This window comes from Canis lupus, chromosome 10, assembly GCF_003254725.2.
Source record: "Canis lupus dingo isolate Sandy chromosome 10, ASM325472v2, whole genome shotgun sequence".
Lineage (NCBI taxonomy): Eukaryota > Metazoa > Chordata > Mammalia > Carnivora > Canidae > Canis > Canis lupus.
In genome coordinates, this window is record NC_064252.1 from 10,737,359 (window position 1) to 10,753,976 (window position 16,618).

Below are 16,618 nucleotides of genomic sequence, written 5' to 3' on the forward strand. Positions count from 1 at the left end.
TCTCTGTGTGTGTCTCTCATGAATAAATAAAGAAAATCTTTAAAAAAAAAAAAAACCACTGAAAATCTGTTAGGAGCTAAGTTCATACCAGGCATAATTAATAATCATCAAGCCTTAAGTAGATAATAATCATATACACAGCATCTATGTAACACTCAATAACACTATACTGTATCCCTAAAAGCTGTCACTTTTCCTCCACAAATATTATATGAGTTAATTCTGATTATACAGCTTTAAATTAACTTTATACAATGTACTTGGGAATAATAAAACACACTCAGGATGAAAGAATTCCTTGAAAATAAAGAAAATGTACATACTCATGACAACTGACATATCTCCAAAACTTTATTATGTTAAATTCCCATAGTCTGTTCTGCATCATCTAAGATGTACAAAAACTTTTAAAGAAATACACTCTTACAAATGCATTTCCAGTGGTTCGCATTATATTCCAAAAGAGCAATCAGATCCATGCATTTGGCTCCTTGCATTACTTAATGCTTTCCAGGAATTGTTTAATCCAGGAAAGAAGAATATTCAGTTCACTGATGGCTTTGTAGATTCCTTTGTTTCCAAGCTGCAGATAAAGCAGAGAGATAAAGGCAGAAATTTTTCACATTTTAAGAAACAGAGTACTCAAAGACAATGACTTGAAATCCTTACCCCATAAAACGTGCTTTTCATCCTGGTAATCGTTTTCATCTCTCTAGCTGAGGAAGCACAGGAAATCTAATAAATCAACAGAAAACACAGGTTACATTATTGGAGAGGCTCTGATAGTTTTTTTCTATCCATTTGATAAGCATTTACTGAGCAGCTATAATGTCCTGGGCATAAGTGTGCAATGGCAGGTAAATAATAGTTGGTTTCTGTCATCACAGAGCTTATAGTCTCATGACAGAAGCAGGCAATCGATTTAAAAACGAACAAAGAGTTACAAATTACAAACTACAATTAAATCTGTGTTTTGGAAACGCCTAGAGTCTATGATAGGAATTTACAGGAATGACCTATTTTCAACTGGGTGGTCACAGAAGGCTCTCTTTTGAAGAATGACATTTAAACTGAGATCTGAAAAATGAGAAGGAGCCAGTGAAGATAGGAAAGAGAATGCTGGGAGCATGCCCAGGAGAGAATAACTCAGGCAGAGAGGAAGGCGTGCAAAGGCCCTGGGGCAGAAAGACTTAGTGTTTCCCAGAAACTAAAATGAAGGCAACATAGCTAGAGCAATCCAAGCTGGGAGATGTAGGAAGCATGGAAGATGTAGGAACTGACAAAAAAAAAGAATTCTCTTTTTGAAAAATCACCCTGTCTGCTATGTGCATTGCATAGTACAATATCCAGGTGTTGACTGCCAGGAGAAAGGGCCAGGAAATACTAGTTTCTCCAAAAGGAGAAAGAGCAGGTTGACGTTTTAAGAAGATGTCTAGTATCCAGGCCAGGAGAAACCGCCAGTCTCCTTTGTGGAGGTGAATTTCCAGTCCTTACCTGACCACAGAAATCGCTTGAAAACCAAGTGGGAGGACATTAACTTTGTCCTCTATTCACCCACACATTTCCATAGGCTTCAGTAGAAAAAAATGTTTAAAAAAAAAGGTGAAAATACCTAATTTATCTCTTTAGCAGATTTGCAGAAAAGCAAGCCAAAGCCCAAGTGGTTAAGTCACTTGCTGAAGGTGTCACAAGAGGTCCTACCCTAGTGATAAAAGAGTGCTGGGCACATCAACAAAAATAACAATTAAAACTCAGGAAATGGAAGCAGCTAAATGACAAGATTTATCAAAACATGGCCAATGTCAACCAGCAGGTCCCTTGAGGCCAGAACACAAAGAGGAGGAGTGTGGGGAGCATGGGGAGCATGCAGGCTCCTTTCCTTATTAAGAGAAGATAACTGAAATGACTTGACAGTTATATTCTGAAAGCTGTTCCAGGGCATAAAGGTGGTGATGGTGTCATGACTGCCGAACTGGGGACTCTGCTTTCAGGTCAGACCCTGCGTAGGAAGCAAGAGATCCTTCTTTAGAAAGGGGGCTTCCCTGATTAAGCACAGAAGACCTGCAGACACAGAACATTCTGGTAAAGTATAGTTTGCAGGATTCGCAAGCATGGCATTGGACTTCCCTGTGATCAGAAGAGGACATTGCCACCCAGACCAGATCCAATGAGGCCAAAACAATGAGTGACAGGACCAGGACAGAGGTGGCCAATGTCAGAGAGTACAGTCAGAAAAAAATCCATTCATTTATTAAGCAAAAGTTGATGAAGACCTACTGTGTGTCAGGCTTTAGTGCTAGACATTGAGGACATGATGATGAACAAAAGGAGTTAGTAAATAAGAGTTGTGGAGAGAATTCCCAACGAAATATGAGATCGATATAGAAGGTAAAAATCCGGCAGTCCAGGAGCTCTCTTCTTTATCCCAATTCCCTTTCTAGTGATGAGAAAAAAATACTCAGAAGATTGTTGGTGGAAAATAGGAACAGTCAACAGGTATCAGGCTAGCATTATGTAGCAGGCACTAATCTGAAGGCTTCAATTATATGAACCGCACTCGGTCCTCCCAACAATCCTATAAGGTACAAGCTATTGTTACCCTCATTTCACAGATTAGGAAACTGAAGCATGGAAGGTAATAATCATGGTACTTGGAAGAGCTGAGACCCGAACCCAAATATTCAGACTCTGGAGTCTGTACTTAAAACCACTCTATTATTGTGAAGGGAAAAAAAAAAAACCAGCATAACTTGGAAAAGATATTGCAACTGAGCCAGGCTTTTGTTGAAAACATTCAAAATCCAGTTCCAAAGAGAGATTAGTTCAAAGATCTCTGCTCTGCATGGCAGCAGGGAAATGCTAGAAATGGCTTTAAAGGGCTAAAGGCTGATTGGCAGAGAGACAGAGGCAGATTTCAACTCAAAAATGGGTGATGTGATAATTTACAGAAGAAATCTCGTGATTGGTGTGTGTGCACATGCACTTCTTTGTTCATTTGTGTTTTAGACTGGAGCTACAAAAGGAAATTCTAGAAATAACCAAGTCTAGGACCAGTGAAGGTAGTAGCTATGGGAAGAATTCAGAGAAGTCTGCCCATGACTTTATAAATAAAGAGTTTGATTAGATGCTAATTCCTTCTAACCTGAAACTGTCTAATACAAAAATAGTTGGTCCAAATCTTGCAATTGGATGAAAGAGAACTTCATCGAGAGAATCAATACTTGCCTAACCCCCATGGAGAACGAGCACAGTCAGCTTAATTGACTGCAGTATGTGAGGTCTTATAAATACTATTTCAGATGCATTTAAAATAACAGTTGAGAAAAGTATATCAGTGTAGCTCGTTTTGAAAAAACTAAATGTCAGTTCGGCAAAAGTATGGGCTCTAAGACATCAACACAACACTACTGAGACCAGAAAGGTTTATAGGAAACCTAGAAAGGAAATTTTTAATTAGCATAAGAAAGCATAATTAAATTTGTGTCCAAAGAGCTTGCGTGAGGACACCTGGGTGGCTCAGTGGTCGAGCATCTGCCTTCGGCTCAGGTCGTGATCCTGGAGTCCTGGGATCAAGCCCCGCATTGGGCTCCCCACATGGAGCCTGCTTCTCCCTCTGCCTGTGTCTCGCCTCTCTCTCTCTCTCTCTCTCTCTGTGTCTCTCATGAATAAATAAATAAATAAATAAAATCTTTAAAAAAAGAAAACAAAGAGTTTGCATGAAAGGAGAGAAAATGACTAAACTATTAGCCAAATTCATAATCAGACATTCAATTTTAAAAAACAAACGACAGGTAGCCAATCCCAAACAAATATAGATCAGAAGAGTTTACAGGATATTGTCCTATCTCTATAGGCTCCATAACTAACGGAATCAACTGACATGTATTAGTGTATATAATAACCTCATTACATACGCTACAATAATACTAGACCCTTATTCAACATTTCTCCATGTTCTAGTCATAGAAAAAACTAGAGTTTCCAAATACCTTAAATACAAACAGATACTAGAGTAGCATAACTTTACTGCAGATTTTTAAAAATTTTCAGTGTAACTGTTTATCAGAATGAGTCCATGCATGAATGTTAACTGGACTTTTTATGGTGATCATTTCACAATTGATACAAATACCAAATCATTATGTTGCACATATGAAACTAATAGAATGTTATACATCAATTATATGTCAATAAAAAGAGTCAGTCCATGTAACTTAGCACATGGAAGGCTAGAGCTGTGCCCCATAATTTTGATAGAGAAGTTATGTATCACTAACCAAGGAGTGATTTGTCAACAGATTCTATAATATCATTAGAAAATATATTTTTTATCTAAACCAACTACTCAAAACTGGTCTCTTTAAAGAACTGCTATAAACTATACACATTATACAAGTTAACACTAGCACAGTCACTGAAAAGGAATTTGTTGGTTGAGTGAACCACTCCTTTGGTAATTGTTGAGAAAATGTAATTGGAAGAAAATTAGAGTTCTGTGCAATGAAAGCAATAAGAAAAGACACTAAAAATTTTATAGAACTACTATATGCTAGGCACTCTGTTATATTATCTCATTTAATTCTTCCAACAACCACAAAATGAGATTATTGGTATTGTTGAAGACAGGTTTTGGAGTTTGCAACTTCATGAGAGAACAACACAGGGTTGGTCTCATTTCCTACTTCTGGTTTTACCAGTTCAGGCAATTGCAATTTTTTAAAAATTTACCAGGATAAATCATTGGCAATGCTTCATAAGTTGATAAGTTAGTTGCAACTGGGGATCCCTGGGTGGCGCAGCGGTTTGGCACCTGCCTTTGGCCCAGGGCGCGATCCTGGAGACCTGGGATCGAATCCCACATCGGGCTCCCAGTGCCTGGAGCCTGCTTCTCCCTCTGCCTATGTCTCTGCCTCTCTCTCTCTCTCTCTGTGACTATCATAAATAAATAAAAATTTTTTAAAAAGTTAGTTGCAACTGATGATACAAATTACTTATTAAACACACTACAAGAATTTGAGACAGAAATACTGTATTTGCCAAGACTTACCAGACTTGAAAATTAAGTACATACAATAAATGTAAAGAAATATATCTAATTACCATTACTATTCAGGCTTTCAAAATGTTAATTAGGGATCCCTGGGTGGCGCAGCAGTTTGGCGCCTGCCTTTGGCCCAGGGTGCGATCCTGGAGATCCAGGATCGAATCCCACGTCAGGCATGGAGCCTGCTTCTCCCTCTGCCTGTGTCTCTGCCTCTCTCTCTCTCTCACTGTGTGCCTATCATGAATAAATAAAAATTTTAAAAAAATGTTAATTAAAGTAGGTCATGACATGATCTAAAATGAATGGATTTTTTTTCAGTTTCAACTTTGATCACTAGCAATTAGGCAAATTATTTTATTTATTTATGCATAAGAGACATAGAGAGAGAGGGAGGCAGAGACACAGGCAGAGGGAGAAGCAGGCTCCATGCAGGGAGCCTGACGTGGGACTTGATCCCCAGTCTCCAGGATCATGCCCTGGGCTGAAGGAGGTGCTAAACTGCTGAGCCACCGGGGCTGCCTGCATTTTTTTTATATTTACATAAGTCAACTATCCAAGTGCCATTTAGCCAAATTATATGGCTAGCAAAGATTATAAAAATAAAAGTGTTTCCATTAACCATAATTTATTTCCTTTGAACAATTATACCATCTGAATTACCTAAATCAGATTATTTAAAAATATAGTATTTTATTAGGTGCTGCACAATGCCTAGAATGTTACCAAAAACAAAGAGATGACTCTCAAATACAGTGGTATTGGAATTCCACATTGAATGTTCTACCATGAGAATTATTATTGGGTGCTGTTTCTTAGGAGTGGCTCAATAGGATCCCAGTCTTAGTGGACTTACGAAGAATCCCAAAAGGATGGAAGCTTGTAGAAATCAGAAATATTCCTCAAAAATGAAAACTAATTTAAACCCATGAGTTAATAATAACAGTAGGGCAAAATAACAACTCATTGATCACCTTGGAAGACTGTTTAAAAAGTAATTCCTTATATTGAAAACCGGTAAATAAGGAAGAAGAATTAACTACTTGTTCTGCCTTTCTTATATGATAAATTTCTCAGGACAGCCAAGTAGAAAGGGGTAAGTTCTGTTTATGGAATACCCTCACTTATAAATAAAGAAGGTATAATAGAATTTTTAAAGTACCATTTTCAATGGCTTAGGATTACATAGATCTAGACAATAATTAATGACTGCTAAATGATAAACATAGGCACCATATACATATACCTCTGATGAAAAATACACAACACTACATATGAATTGATTCAGCCCAAACATCAAGCCTGAATCTGATCAAGTATCTATGTGTAATTACCAGTGTATGGAAAAATAAAGAAAAAATATTAAATGACTCTACAAAAATTCAATAATCAAAATACAGACTATGAGAAACTTTGTAAGGCAAATGATCCAATATCTTTCACAAGTAAACTATAAAAAGAGTAGAAAAGAAAAACAAAATCTGAAAATTCATCCTCAATAGAACTGTACTACAAGATATGTTAAAGGAAATCCTTCAAAGAAAAGGAAGATGACACCAGAGAGAAACCTGGTTCTACACAAAAGAATGAAGTCTCAAAAATGGCAAAACACAAAGAGTTATAACTAATAAGTTAATAAAAGGTCTAAAATATAATCTTTTTTTTTTTTTTAAATCAACCAAAAAGAAGTCAGAAAGAGAGGAAAATGGAGCAAAGAACAGGCTGGGTAAATAGAAGACAAGTAACTCCAACCATTTAAAAACCCAATCACAAAAAAATAAAAAAGAAAAAAAGAAAATAAAATAAATAAAAACCCAATCACTTAAAAGTAAATGGTCTAAACCTACAAATAAAAAGAGTAGATAAATATACACACAACCTAAATGTGTGATGCCTATAAGAAATCCACTTTAACTAAAAGGCACAAAGAAGTTAAGTGTAAAAGGACAAAGAAAAATATATCATGCTAATACTAATTAAAAGAAAGCTGAAATGGTTCTATTTGTATCAGAAAAAGTGGGTTTCAGAACAGAGTGTTATCAACGACAATAGCATACTTTTTATAAAATTAGGGGTCAATTCATGAAGATAACATTGCAATCACAAAAATTTATGCACCTAATAGCAGAACTTCAAAATACAGGAACTTCTACCATGGATACTGATAGAAGTTCAAGGAGAAACAGAAGAAGCCACAATTCGTGTCAGAGATGTCAATAATTGATAAAATAAGTAGAAAGAAAATCAGCAAAGATATAGAAAAATTGAAGAGCAGTAGCCACTAATGGATCCAGCTGATATTTCTAGAACACCTCACCCAACAGCAAGACATTTGTTCTTTTCAAATACACAAAGAAAGGACATTTACCAAAATTAACCAAATCCTGGGCCATAGAACATAGCTCAACAAATATAAGGAGATTTGAGTCATATAAAGGATGCTCTCTGACCAAAATAAAATCAAATTAGAAATCAAAATCAAAAAGGCATCTGGAACAATCTCCAGAGACACAAACCCTTTGAAATAACCAATGATCAAAGAAGGAATCAAAACGGAAATTAAAAAGTATTTCAAAGTGAGTGAAAATAAAGCACAACATATCAAAGATTGTGGGATGTCACTAAAGTTGTATCAAAAGGGAAATTTATAACACTGAACTCCTACACTGAAAAGATAAAAAACCTCAAGCTAATAACCTCAGCTTCCACCTTAAGAAAACACTGAAAGATCTTGAGTTAGTGACCCAAGCTTTCACCTTAAAAAAAAAAAAAAAACTGTAAAAAAAAATAGAGAGTAGATTAAACCCAAATGTAACAGAAAAAAGGAATAATAAATTCAGAATGGAAATCAGTGAAATCAAAACAGAAAATAATAAAGAAAATCAACCTAAAAACCGGTTCTTTGAAAAACCAGTAAAATTGATGAATTTCAATAAAATTTCAGAAAAAAAGGGTGAAGACAAAAAATTCCAATATTCAGAATGAGGCAAGTGACATCATCCTATACTATATAAAATATTTAAAAGATATTAAGGAAATAGCATAAATAATATGATGGCTAAGATTTGGTAGATTTGATGAAATGAATAACATCATTGAAAAACACAAGCTATCAATGCTCACTCAAGGAGAAATCAATAACTTGAATGGCCTTGCATCTATTAAAAAATAGAATATTTAGCTTAAAATCTTCCCATAAAGAAAACTCTAGGCAAAAATGACTTCACTGGACCATTTGCTTTAAAAAAAAATGGCTTCAAAGGACTAATTCTATGCAAATCCTTCCAGAAAATTGAAGAGGAAAGAATATTTTCCAACTTACTCAATGAGACCAACATGATACTATTTCCAAAAATGAGACAAAAGTATCACAAGTCAAGAAAACTACTATTAGAAGTAGTAGTTTAGTACTAATAGTAGAAAACTATTAAAAGACTAACGTCCTCATAAATGTAGATGCAAAAACTATTAACAAAATTTTAGCAAGTTGAACTTAACAATACAAGACAGAGATAACACATTATTACCAGACAGAGTACACCCCAGAAGTGCAAAGTTGGTTTCACTTTGAAAATCAATCAACTTAATTTGTATCAATTGTCTAAAAAATAAAAATCACATGATCACATCAATAGATGCAAAAAGGCATTGGCCTAAATATGAAACCTAAAACTAGAAAAAATTCTAGATGAAAACACAGTAAAAATTCTTTGTGACCTTGTGTTAAATAAAGATTTCTTAAATATGGCACAAAAAAGTATGACTTGTTGAAGAAAAATTGATAAATTGGATATCACCAAAATGTAAACTGTTGGGCACCTAGTTGCCTCAGTTGGTTAAGATTTGCCTTTGGCTCTGGTCAAGATCCCTGGTTCTGAAACCAAGCCCCACATTGGGCTCCCTACTTCTCCCTCCCTCTCTGCCCCCCACCCCGATTGTGCTTGCTCGCTCACTCACTCTCTTGCTCTCTCTCAAATAAATAAAAATAAAATATTTAAGCAAAACATAAAACAACTTCTCTGCAAAAGACACTATTGAAATGATGGGAAGATGACATAGACCAGAGGAAAATATTTGCAAATTATATATCTGAAAAGGATTTGCATGCAGAATATATTTTAAAACACACATAATCCAAACTCAGTAAGAAAATAACCAACTTAATTCTTTTTAACGGGCAAAATATCCAAACAGACACTTTGTCAAAGAAGATACTTTGGAGGCATCCGGGTGGCTCAGTGGTTGAGCCTTTGGCTCAGAGCGTGATCCTGAAGTCCTGGGATCGAGTCCCACATCGGGCTCCCTGCAGGGAGCCTGCTTCTCCCTCTGCCTGTGTTTCTGCCTCTCTCTTTCTCTGTGTCTCTCATGAATAAATAAACAAACAAACAAATAAAGATACTTTGATGGTAAACAGACAAATTAAGAGATGCTCAATTTCAGTAATGAGGAAATGCACGTTGAAAGCACAAGGCGATACCACTACCCTCCAACTGCACTGGCTGGCGTAACATTGACCTTCCCAAGTGATGGCAAGGATACTGAGTAACGAACCGTCACACACTATTGGTGAACACGTAAAATGGCACAACTGCTTTTGAAAACAATTTGCCCATCTTTTACAAAACATATGCCTAACCTACAATCCAACTATTCCATTCCTAGGTATTTACCAGAGAGAAACAAAAACAGCTGTCCAAAGACTTGTACGTGAGTATTCACAACAGCTTTATTTGTAACAGCTAAAAACGGGGGGAAGAAAATAACCAGCAATAGGCGAATAGATACAGAAATTGTAGTAGATCATTACAGTGGAATACTACTGGGCAAGAAAAAAGGCATAAATTATTGGTACACTCGATAACGTGGGTGAATCTCAAAATAATTATGCGGTGAAGAAAAAAAAAGACACAAAAGAGTATGACACATACACCCCTTCCATTAAAGTCTGGAATATGCAAACAACTCTATGGTGACAAAAGGCTGATTGTGGTTCCCTGGAGACAGAGGGACAGGGCCAGAGAGGGAGGGCATCACAAAGGGACACAAAGAAACTTTTGGGGGTGATGAATAGGCTCCTTACCTTAACTGTGGAGATGGCTCCAGAAGTGTGCACGTAAGTCAAAACTACCAAATTATATATTCAGCTCAGTTAAATGTTCAGTTACCTGTGTATCAACTGTATCTCAGTAAATCTGTTAACAGATACATCATAAATACTAAACATACACAAAATATATATGGAAAATGTACATACTACTCATGATTACACTGATGCATGGGACTCATGAAACTTCCGGCAGGTCTAAAGCAACATATCGACCTTCCTCCAAGCTTCTTCCTTCTACACTGTTCATGAACCCCTCCCCCCAGCCCCCAAGTAAGAACCTTAGGCTCATCGCAGACTCCACTGTCTTCTGCAGACTCTTCTTGCCCTTCCCTGTGACACTAGGGCTCCAGCACTGTACTCCAGGCACGTTACTGCAATGCTCTTCCCATTGCTTTTTCTCCCTCGAGCCTAACCCCCCACCTGCACCCCTCCACCCTCACCAAAGAGGTCTTTCTGAAACAGAGTTCTTGATCACACCATGCCCTTCGATGGCTTTGCATGCTCTTCAGGATACAGTCTTTATCCTTGGCCACTGGTATCATGCCTTGCTTGACCAGGCCCTTACCAGCACCTCCTGGTTAAAATCTAACCACCCAGCCTCCTCTTCACATTCCCCAAGCCAATTCCCATTCACACTCGATTTTCCTGAATATGGTGTGTGGTTTCATGCCACCAAGCCTTGATCAAGCTTCTCCCCTGCCATTACTACCCATTACTCCCTGGGAAATTAAACTCAGCCATGGTCTCCTTCAATAACACATCACGCCCTCCACACCCCAAGGCAGATAGAATTAACTACTTCCTTCCTGGTGCTTCTATAGTGACTTCGTCACACGGGAAATTGGGCATCACACATGTCACATTTCATGATTCCTTGGCCTTCTCGGGTTACATCTCTTTGACAGTAAGTGTTCAAGCTCCAGAGAAGCAGGGACCAAACCACACTGGCCTGTCTCACCCAGGAAAATATAGAAGCAGGCCACCCTGCTGCAAGCCAGTTTGGAAAAATTAAAAAAAAAAAAAAGCCAATTTACAAAACTGACTTGTTTCTTTTAACCACTTAGTTTCAGTTGATTGGGTTTCCATTTATTTGTGTTGACAACACCATCTTCAGGAGAGTTCAGTGTTGCATGTTTCACTTCCCTTCTTATTCGGGAGAAGGATATATTCGTAAGAAGAAATCATTCACTGACTAGAGCAGGTGCTCAGTAAATTTACATTAAACAGGTACCAGCTTCTGTTATCAAAAATACACAATTATGATTGGCCAAAAGATCAAATGCGAGCCCAGCACTGATTTCCCTAAAGCGTGTGTCTGAGAAGGCTTTCCAAAGCTCAGGCTAATCCTCTGACTTTTTTTTGAGTCTTCACAGAAGTGGTTGCTATACCCCAGGGCATAAATTCTACAGTTTGTGAGACACACTAACTGGAGCTAGCAATGGTTAGCTTTGGGGAGGGAGAAGAAGGTAAGAAGGGGAGCCCTGAAGGAGCTGGCATTTGGGGAGGTACGCTGGGTGTGTGCTGGGATGCGGCCACTAGGGGGTGCCAGCCACCAGACCCGCTGGAGGGCTGCCCCTCTGCGCCCTTGGGCACCACCCCTTGGGCTGGGTGGCCCATGTCCCTGAAACAAGTGTCTCTATTGGCAGTGTCTTTAATGACAGGGCTCTTCAGGAAAAAAATTAAAATTAAAAATAAAATTTAAAAAAAAAAAACCAACCCTCCAAAACCAAATCAAGGCAAACCAGAGGCCCTAGCTGGTTATATGTCTTCTAAGTGTTTCGTCTAGAACACTGCTTGGTTTTGGTTACAGCTGTCATTGTGTGTTCTCCAGCTATGTGAGCGGAGGAAACCCAACTGATGGGGGAGACAGACACGGCTCTAGGGCCTCGGGTGTCCAGACACACTGCACAGTATCAGGCCAGGATTTGTTCTAGTGCCTCATCGTCCTTAACAACTTCATTTGAAATAACTTTAAATCTAATCGCATGGCTAATGCAATGAACAGCACCTACACAGGGGAACTAGGTCAACACAAAACAAAACAAAAAAATAGAGAGAAACAGAAGGCATTTAAAACACATGACAGGGGCGGCTGGATGGCTCAGCCCATTAAAGCTTGTGTCTTCATCCAGCTCAGGTCCTGGGTGCTGGGATCCAGGCCCCGTTGGTGCTTCCTGTTCAGCAGGGAGTCTGCTTCTCCCTCGGCCTCTGCCCCTCCCCTCTGCTTTGTACTTTCTCTCTCTCTGGCAAACCAACAAAAACAAACAAACAAAACCAGGCTGAAAAGGACCCCTGTCACCAGACCCTGAAATGGGAGCAACCCCCTTGTTCCTTTAGCCTTGCTCTAGCCTTTGGTGACTGCCTACTGTTCATTATTTCCCCGAGTCCTTCAAGGCATAGTCTCTTCCTTTTCAAATTTTTCAGCAGTGAAAATGCTCTTACTGGGGATAATAATACTTAACCAGGTGTGGGGGGGAGGGGAATGAAATGTAAAATTGTATGATGATTCTGCTAAATTAAAGAGACTGTTTATACTATTTCACTGTCTTAATAAGATGAACACAGAGGTCAAGTAGAGAAAAAGCCAGAGAGAAGTGAGTTTCTTTCCCCTGGTTTAGACAAGGGAACTGCCCAGAGCATTCTCTCTCCTTCTACAGAGATACCAGTTTGTAATTCTTATCATTGTGCTTATTTGAATGGAATGCGAGGGTTTATGAACCACCATACAACCCAACTCAAATAAGGACATAAATGCAAACTAACCAAAGAAAAGGAGAATGCAAATGCACTGAAATTTTTCACCTGGCTGACCAGCTCACCCACATAAAATGCCTCTGTGCTATGGTCCACAACTTGAGATCCTGGGCCCTTTTATGCACCACAAGGAAAAGACATCCGAGCTCTTAAGAAATAAAAATCAACCTCCAACTGCTCAGCGTTTAAGTCTCAATGACCATAATACCCCAGAGTAGAGAGCTCGTTCCCATCTGGCAACCCAAGGACTGGCGTCCTCGTCACTGCTCCCTCTGCCTTTGCACCTCTGCAAGGTACAATCACAAGAGGCTGAGAAGGTGTACTTGGAACCCAAACAGGATCACAGAAAAGATTTGCCATTCCCCACAGAGGCAAGTCAACTAATACTGCAGGCATCCTGGCCTAATGGTTCGGGGGTTTTTTGTGTCATTTTTCTGCACTGGTCTCTATGACTGTGGACATTTATAGAGAAATGTGGTCACTTTTACCTTCCTGATTAATTCCCCGTTGCTCCTGGTGACCATGACCGTACTCCAGCATCACATAATTTAAGTACCAAAGAAGACATAGCACCCTTTTTAAAGCTTTGACTAAGACTATGCCTTAAAAAGGACGTAACTATTAAAAAATTGGATAAATAGCTGAGAAAAAAGTAATCTAAAAGCCCTCCTCACCAATATGGGGAAGAAAGAGAGAAGGAGAGAGAGAGAGAGAAAAAAAAAAAGACAGACTAGAATAATGTTTGGCAAGCTTGAGAAATATTGCCTTGAGAAATATTAGGCAATATTTAAATTTATTATTTATTATTTTTATTTAATTTATTATTTATTATTTAATAAATAATAGAGCAGATGGCTTGGGAATCATATATAGAGGGAATGATAAGGAGCTAAATGAACATTGAGGATCGTTCCATGTTATTTTAGATCTTCAGTATGTCTTAGGTGCTGTTCTGTAAGAAATAATAAGCATAGTGGCTTCATGAGTTCTAATGCTTGTTCAGTGCTGGTTCACTGATGATAAACTCTCCATTTGGACCACAAGCCAACAGTTCAAAAGCCTTTTCCTCACCCTTCGATATTGAGAAAGATTCCCACATGCTGGTTTCTAGGTAGGTTTCTGGGCTCAACGTCACCGTATTTGCTGGGCGTACTTACACAACGGCTCAGCTGCTGCCTGAGGCTATGAAGCTCTTCCACAAAACGTATTTCCCTGCAGATCTTTAACTGGAGTTGACCAAAAACATCTTCCATGAAGAAGGACAGAAGCTGCTCTTGGAATCTGCAGTTTTTCTGTAAGTGACACACAAGAAATTGCATAAGGTAAATCCTGAAGAGCTTTTGTGAAATGTCACTGGAACCACCCGCCTGATTATTACTCGACGGCCATCTGGAAGAATTAAAATGCGGGGGAGAAAGCATCAAACAAGTAGAAAACATGAAAAAAAAAGATTTAAAAAAACCCTCTGGCTTACCATAAATAGGTTTTTTGTTTTCTTTCTTAACAATCGTATATTTTTTATGCGGTCTTCCTACAATAAAACAAAGAGAAAGAAGTTTCACCCAGAAGTACACATGTCCTTTAAACCATCATTTGAAGCAGAGTGCCTAGTACTTACTGGAATTGTTGCCTTGAGCCACGCTGCCTTGACGTACAGTGTGTCAACGGCTTGGGACAGTGTCCCCCTTGGGTAGCAACCTTTTGCGGAGGAAGACTGCTTGTGCTTGGCAATGGCAAGAGACAGAGTGGCAAACAGCACCCCAGACCTCAAAATACAGTTCACCTGCATTTCCCTCCACCCCACTCTGGGCTCGTGTCACTGGTGGCAGCCAGAGAGTCTCTTGTGCTGGTTAGATGATCGGATAACCTACTTACTTGAGCTCTCAAGGCCACCTCTCCAATGAGATGCTGTGATAGATAACTTACAGTTTATATAGAGGAAGATCACTTTGGTTGTTCTATTTTTTTAGAGTTTGCTTCATAACCAAAACAGCTCTGACCACACCGTCTGTGACATTAAGAAAAAGCTCCAGCTTACTGGTAAAGTTGGGGCCCTGTATTCAAAAAAAGTCAGAACTTCAGTTGCATACCACAACAGATTCCTTATTTTAAAACTCATGCCAACCCAGTAAAAGAAACTAATCTCCAGGAGGCAGTGTGACTATTTCTAAATTCCCATATGGAAAAAAAAAAATCTCTTTTCTAACCAATATCCACCCCCCAAATTAACCAAAGGTAGAATGGACAGCCCTGGGAAACCTGCTCATGATCTCATACGAGTTTTACACTTCTCCCTTGCCAAGCCCTTCACCTGGCTCTCCTTCATGGGCCACCATTCTTCAGCCAGCACAAGACCCAAGGGAAGACTTTTGCAATTTTTCTCAAGATTCTTTCCAGTTCAGAAATTATAACTCCCGTAACATATTCAAGATTTGTTTGGCACAGGACCTGGGATTAAGGCCCACAGTTTAGTAGATTCTCTATCATCTCTGTCCAAAAGGACCACCCAGACTCCCCCTCTAGCTCTAGACTTTGAGTCGCGTGCACATTTCTTGAGGAAAGAGACCCCAACGTTCCATCTCTGAATCCTCAGCACCTACCCTGGCTCCTCATCTAAAAAAGCATATCCAAATACTTCCCTTTCCACATCATGAAATGCTACTGTAACTGTGTTGTGTTTTAATTTATCCTGTCAACAAATTTCTGTCAAGAATCTGCCTAGACAAAGACCAGTGCTAGATACTAAAGGGCTATGCTCCATGGAGTCCTGTCCTAAGTTCTGTCCGAGTTCTTCTTATGGTGGGTGTGGTTCATTTGAAGAAGCAGCCCCAAGAAGTGGACGTAGCCCAGAATCATATAATGAGAAGCAGAGGCAGGCACACCAAAGCCTAGCACACAGGGAGTCAACGTAGTACCTGGGTGAAGCAATACTAGGAGTCTGCTCATGAGCAAGCGATTCCTCAGAGCTAGGCAGTCAATAAGAGGCATCAAAATCCAGGACTAACGTCTACATCAAGACAACCAGGCTAGCAAAGGGGCAAGGAGAGAGTATGAGTGAAAGGTCCAAACACTGGAAATATTTTTTGCTTTTTCAGAAATGGACGCATTCCTGGAAAGCCACAAACTACCAAAACTGGAACAGGAAGAAATAGAAAACCTGAACAGGCCAATAACCAGGGAGGAAATTGAAGCAGTCATCAAAAACCTCCCAAGACACAAGAGTCCAGGGCCAGATGGCTTCCCAGGGGAATTCTATCAAACGTTTAAAGAAGAAATCATACCTATTCTCCTAAAGCTGTTTGGAAAGATAGAAAGAGATGGAGTACTTCCAAATTCGTTCTATGAGGCCAGCATCACCTTAATTCCAAAACCAGACAAAGACCCCACCAAAAAGGAGAATTACAGACCAATATCCCTGATGAACATGGATGCAAAAATTCTCAACAAGATACTGGCCAATAGGATCCAACAGTACATTAAAAAAATGATTCACCATGACCAAGTAGGATTTATCCCTGGGACACAAGGCTGGTTCAACACCCGTAAAACAATCAATGTGATTCATCATATCAGCAAGAGAAAAACCAAGAACCATATGATCCTCTCATTGGATGCAGAGAAAGCATTTGACAAAATACAGCATCCATTCCTGATCAAAACTCTTCAGAGTGTAGGGATAGAGGGAACATTCCTCGACATCTTAAAAGCCATCTATG

The 16,618-nt window shown here is 39.0% G+C and overlaps 1 protein-coding gene across 1 annotated transcript; it reads right to left on the minus strand.

The window, feature by feature from the left end:
- Positions 1-352: 352 nt before the first annotated feature.
- Positions 353-14,778, minus strand: IL26 (interleukin 26). Its single transcript, XM_025476533.3, has 5 exons — positions 14,521-14,778; positions 14,377-14,433; positions 14,060-14,194; positions 670-735; positions 353-583 (listed from the first exon to the last, which is right to left on the minus strand). Exons 1-5 carry the CDS (start codon positions 14,689-14,691, stop codon positions 497-499), a joined length of 516 nt encoding a protein of 171 aa, XP_025332318.1. The 5' UTR covers positions 14,692-14,778; the 3' UTR covers positions 353-496.
- Positions 14,779-16,618: the final 1,840 nt, after the last annotated feature.

Bases quoted from the DNA above. Each gene is read 5' to 3' on its own strand.
- IL26 (XM_025476533.3), bottom strand. From the start codon at position 14,691: ATGCAGGTGAACTGTATTTTGAGGTCTGGGGTGCTGTTTGCCACTCTG. The intron at 14,434-14,520 runs GTAAGTACTAGG...GTTTTATTGTAG, and splicing joins GGCTCAAGGCAACAATTCCA to GAAGACCGCATAAAAAATAT. The intron at 736-14,059 runs GTAAGTACGCCC...TTGATTTATTAG, and splicing joins GGCAGCAGCTGAGCCGTTGT to ATTTCCTGTGCTTCCTCAGC.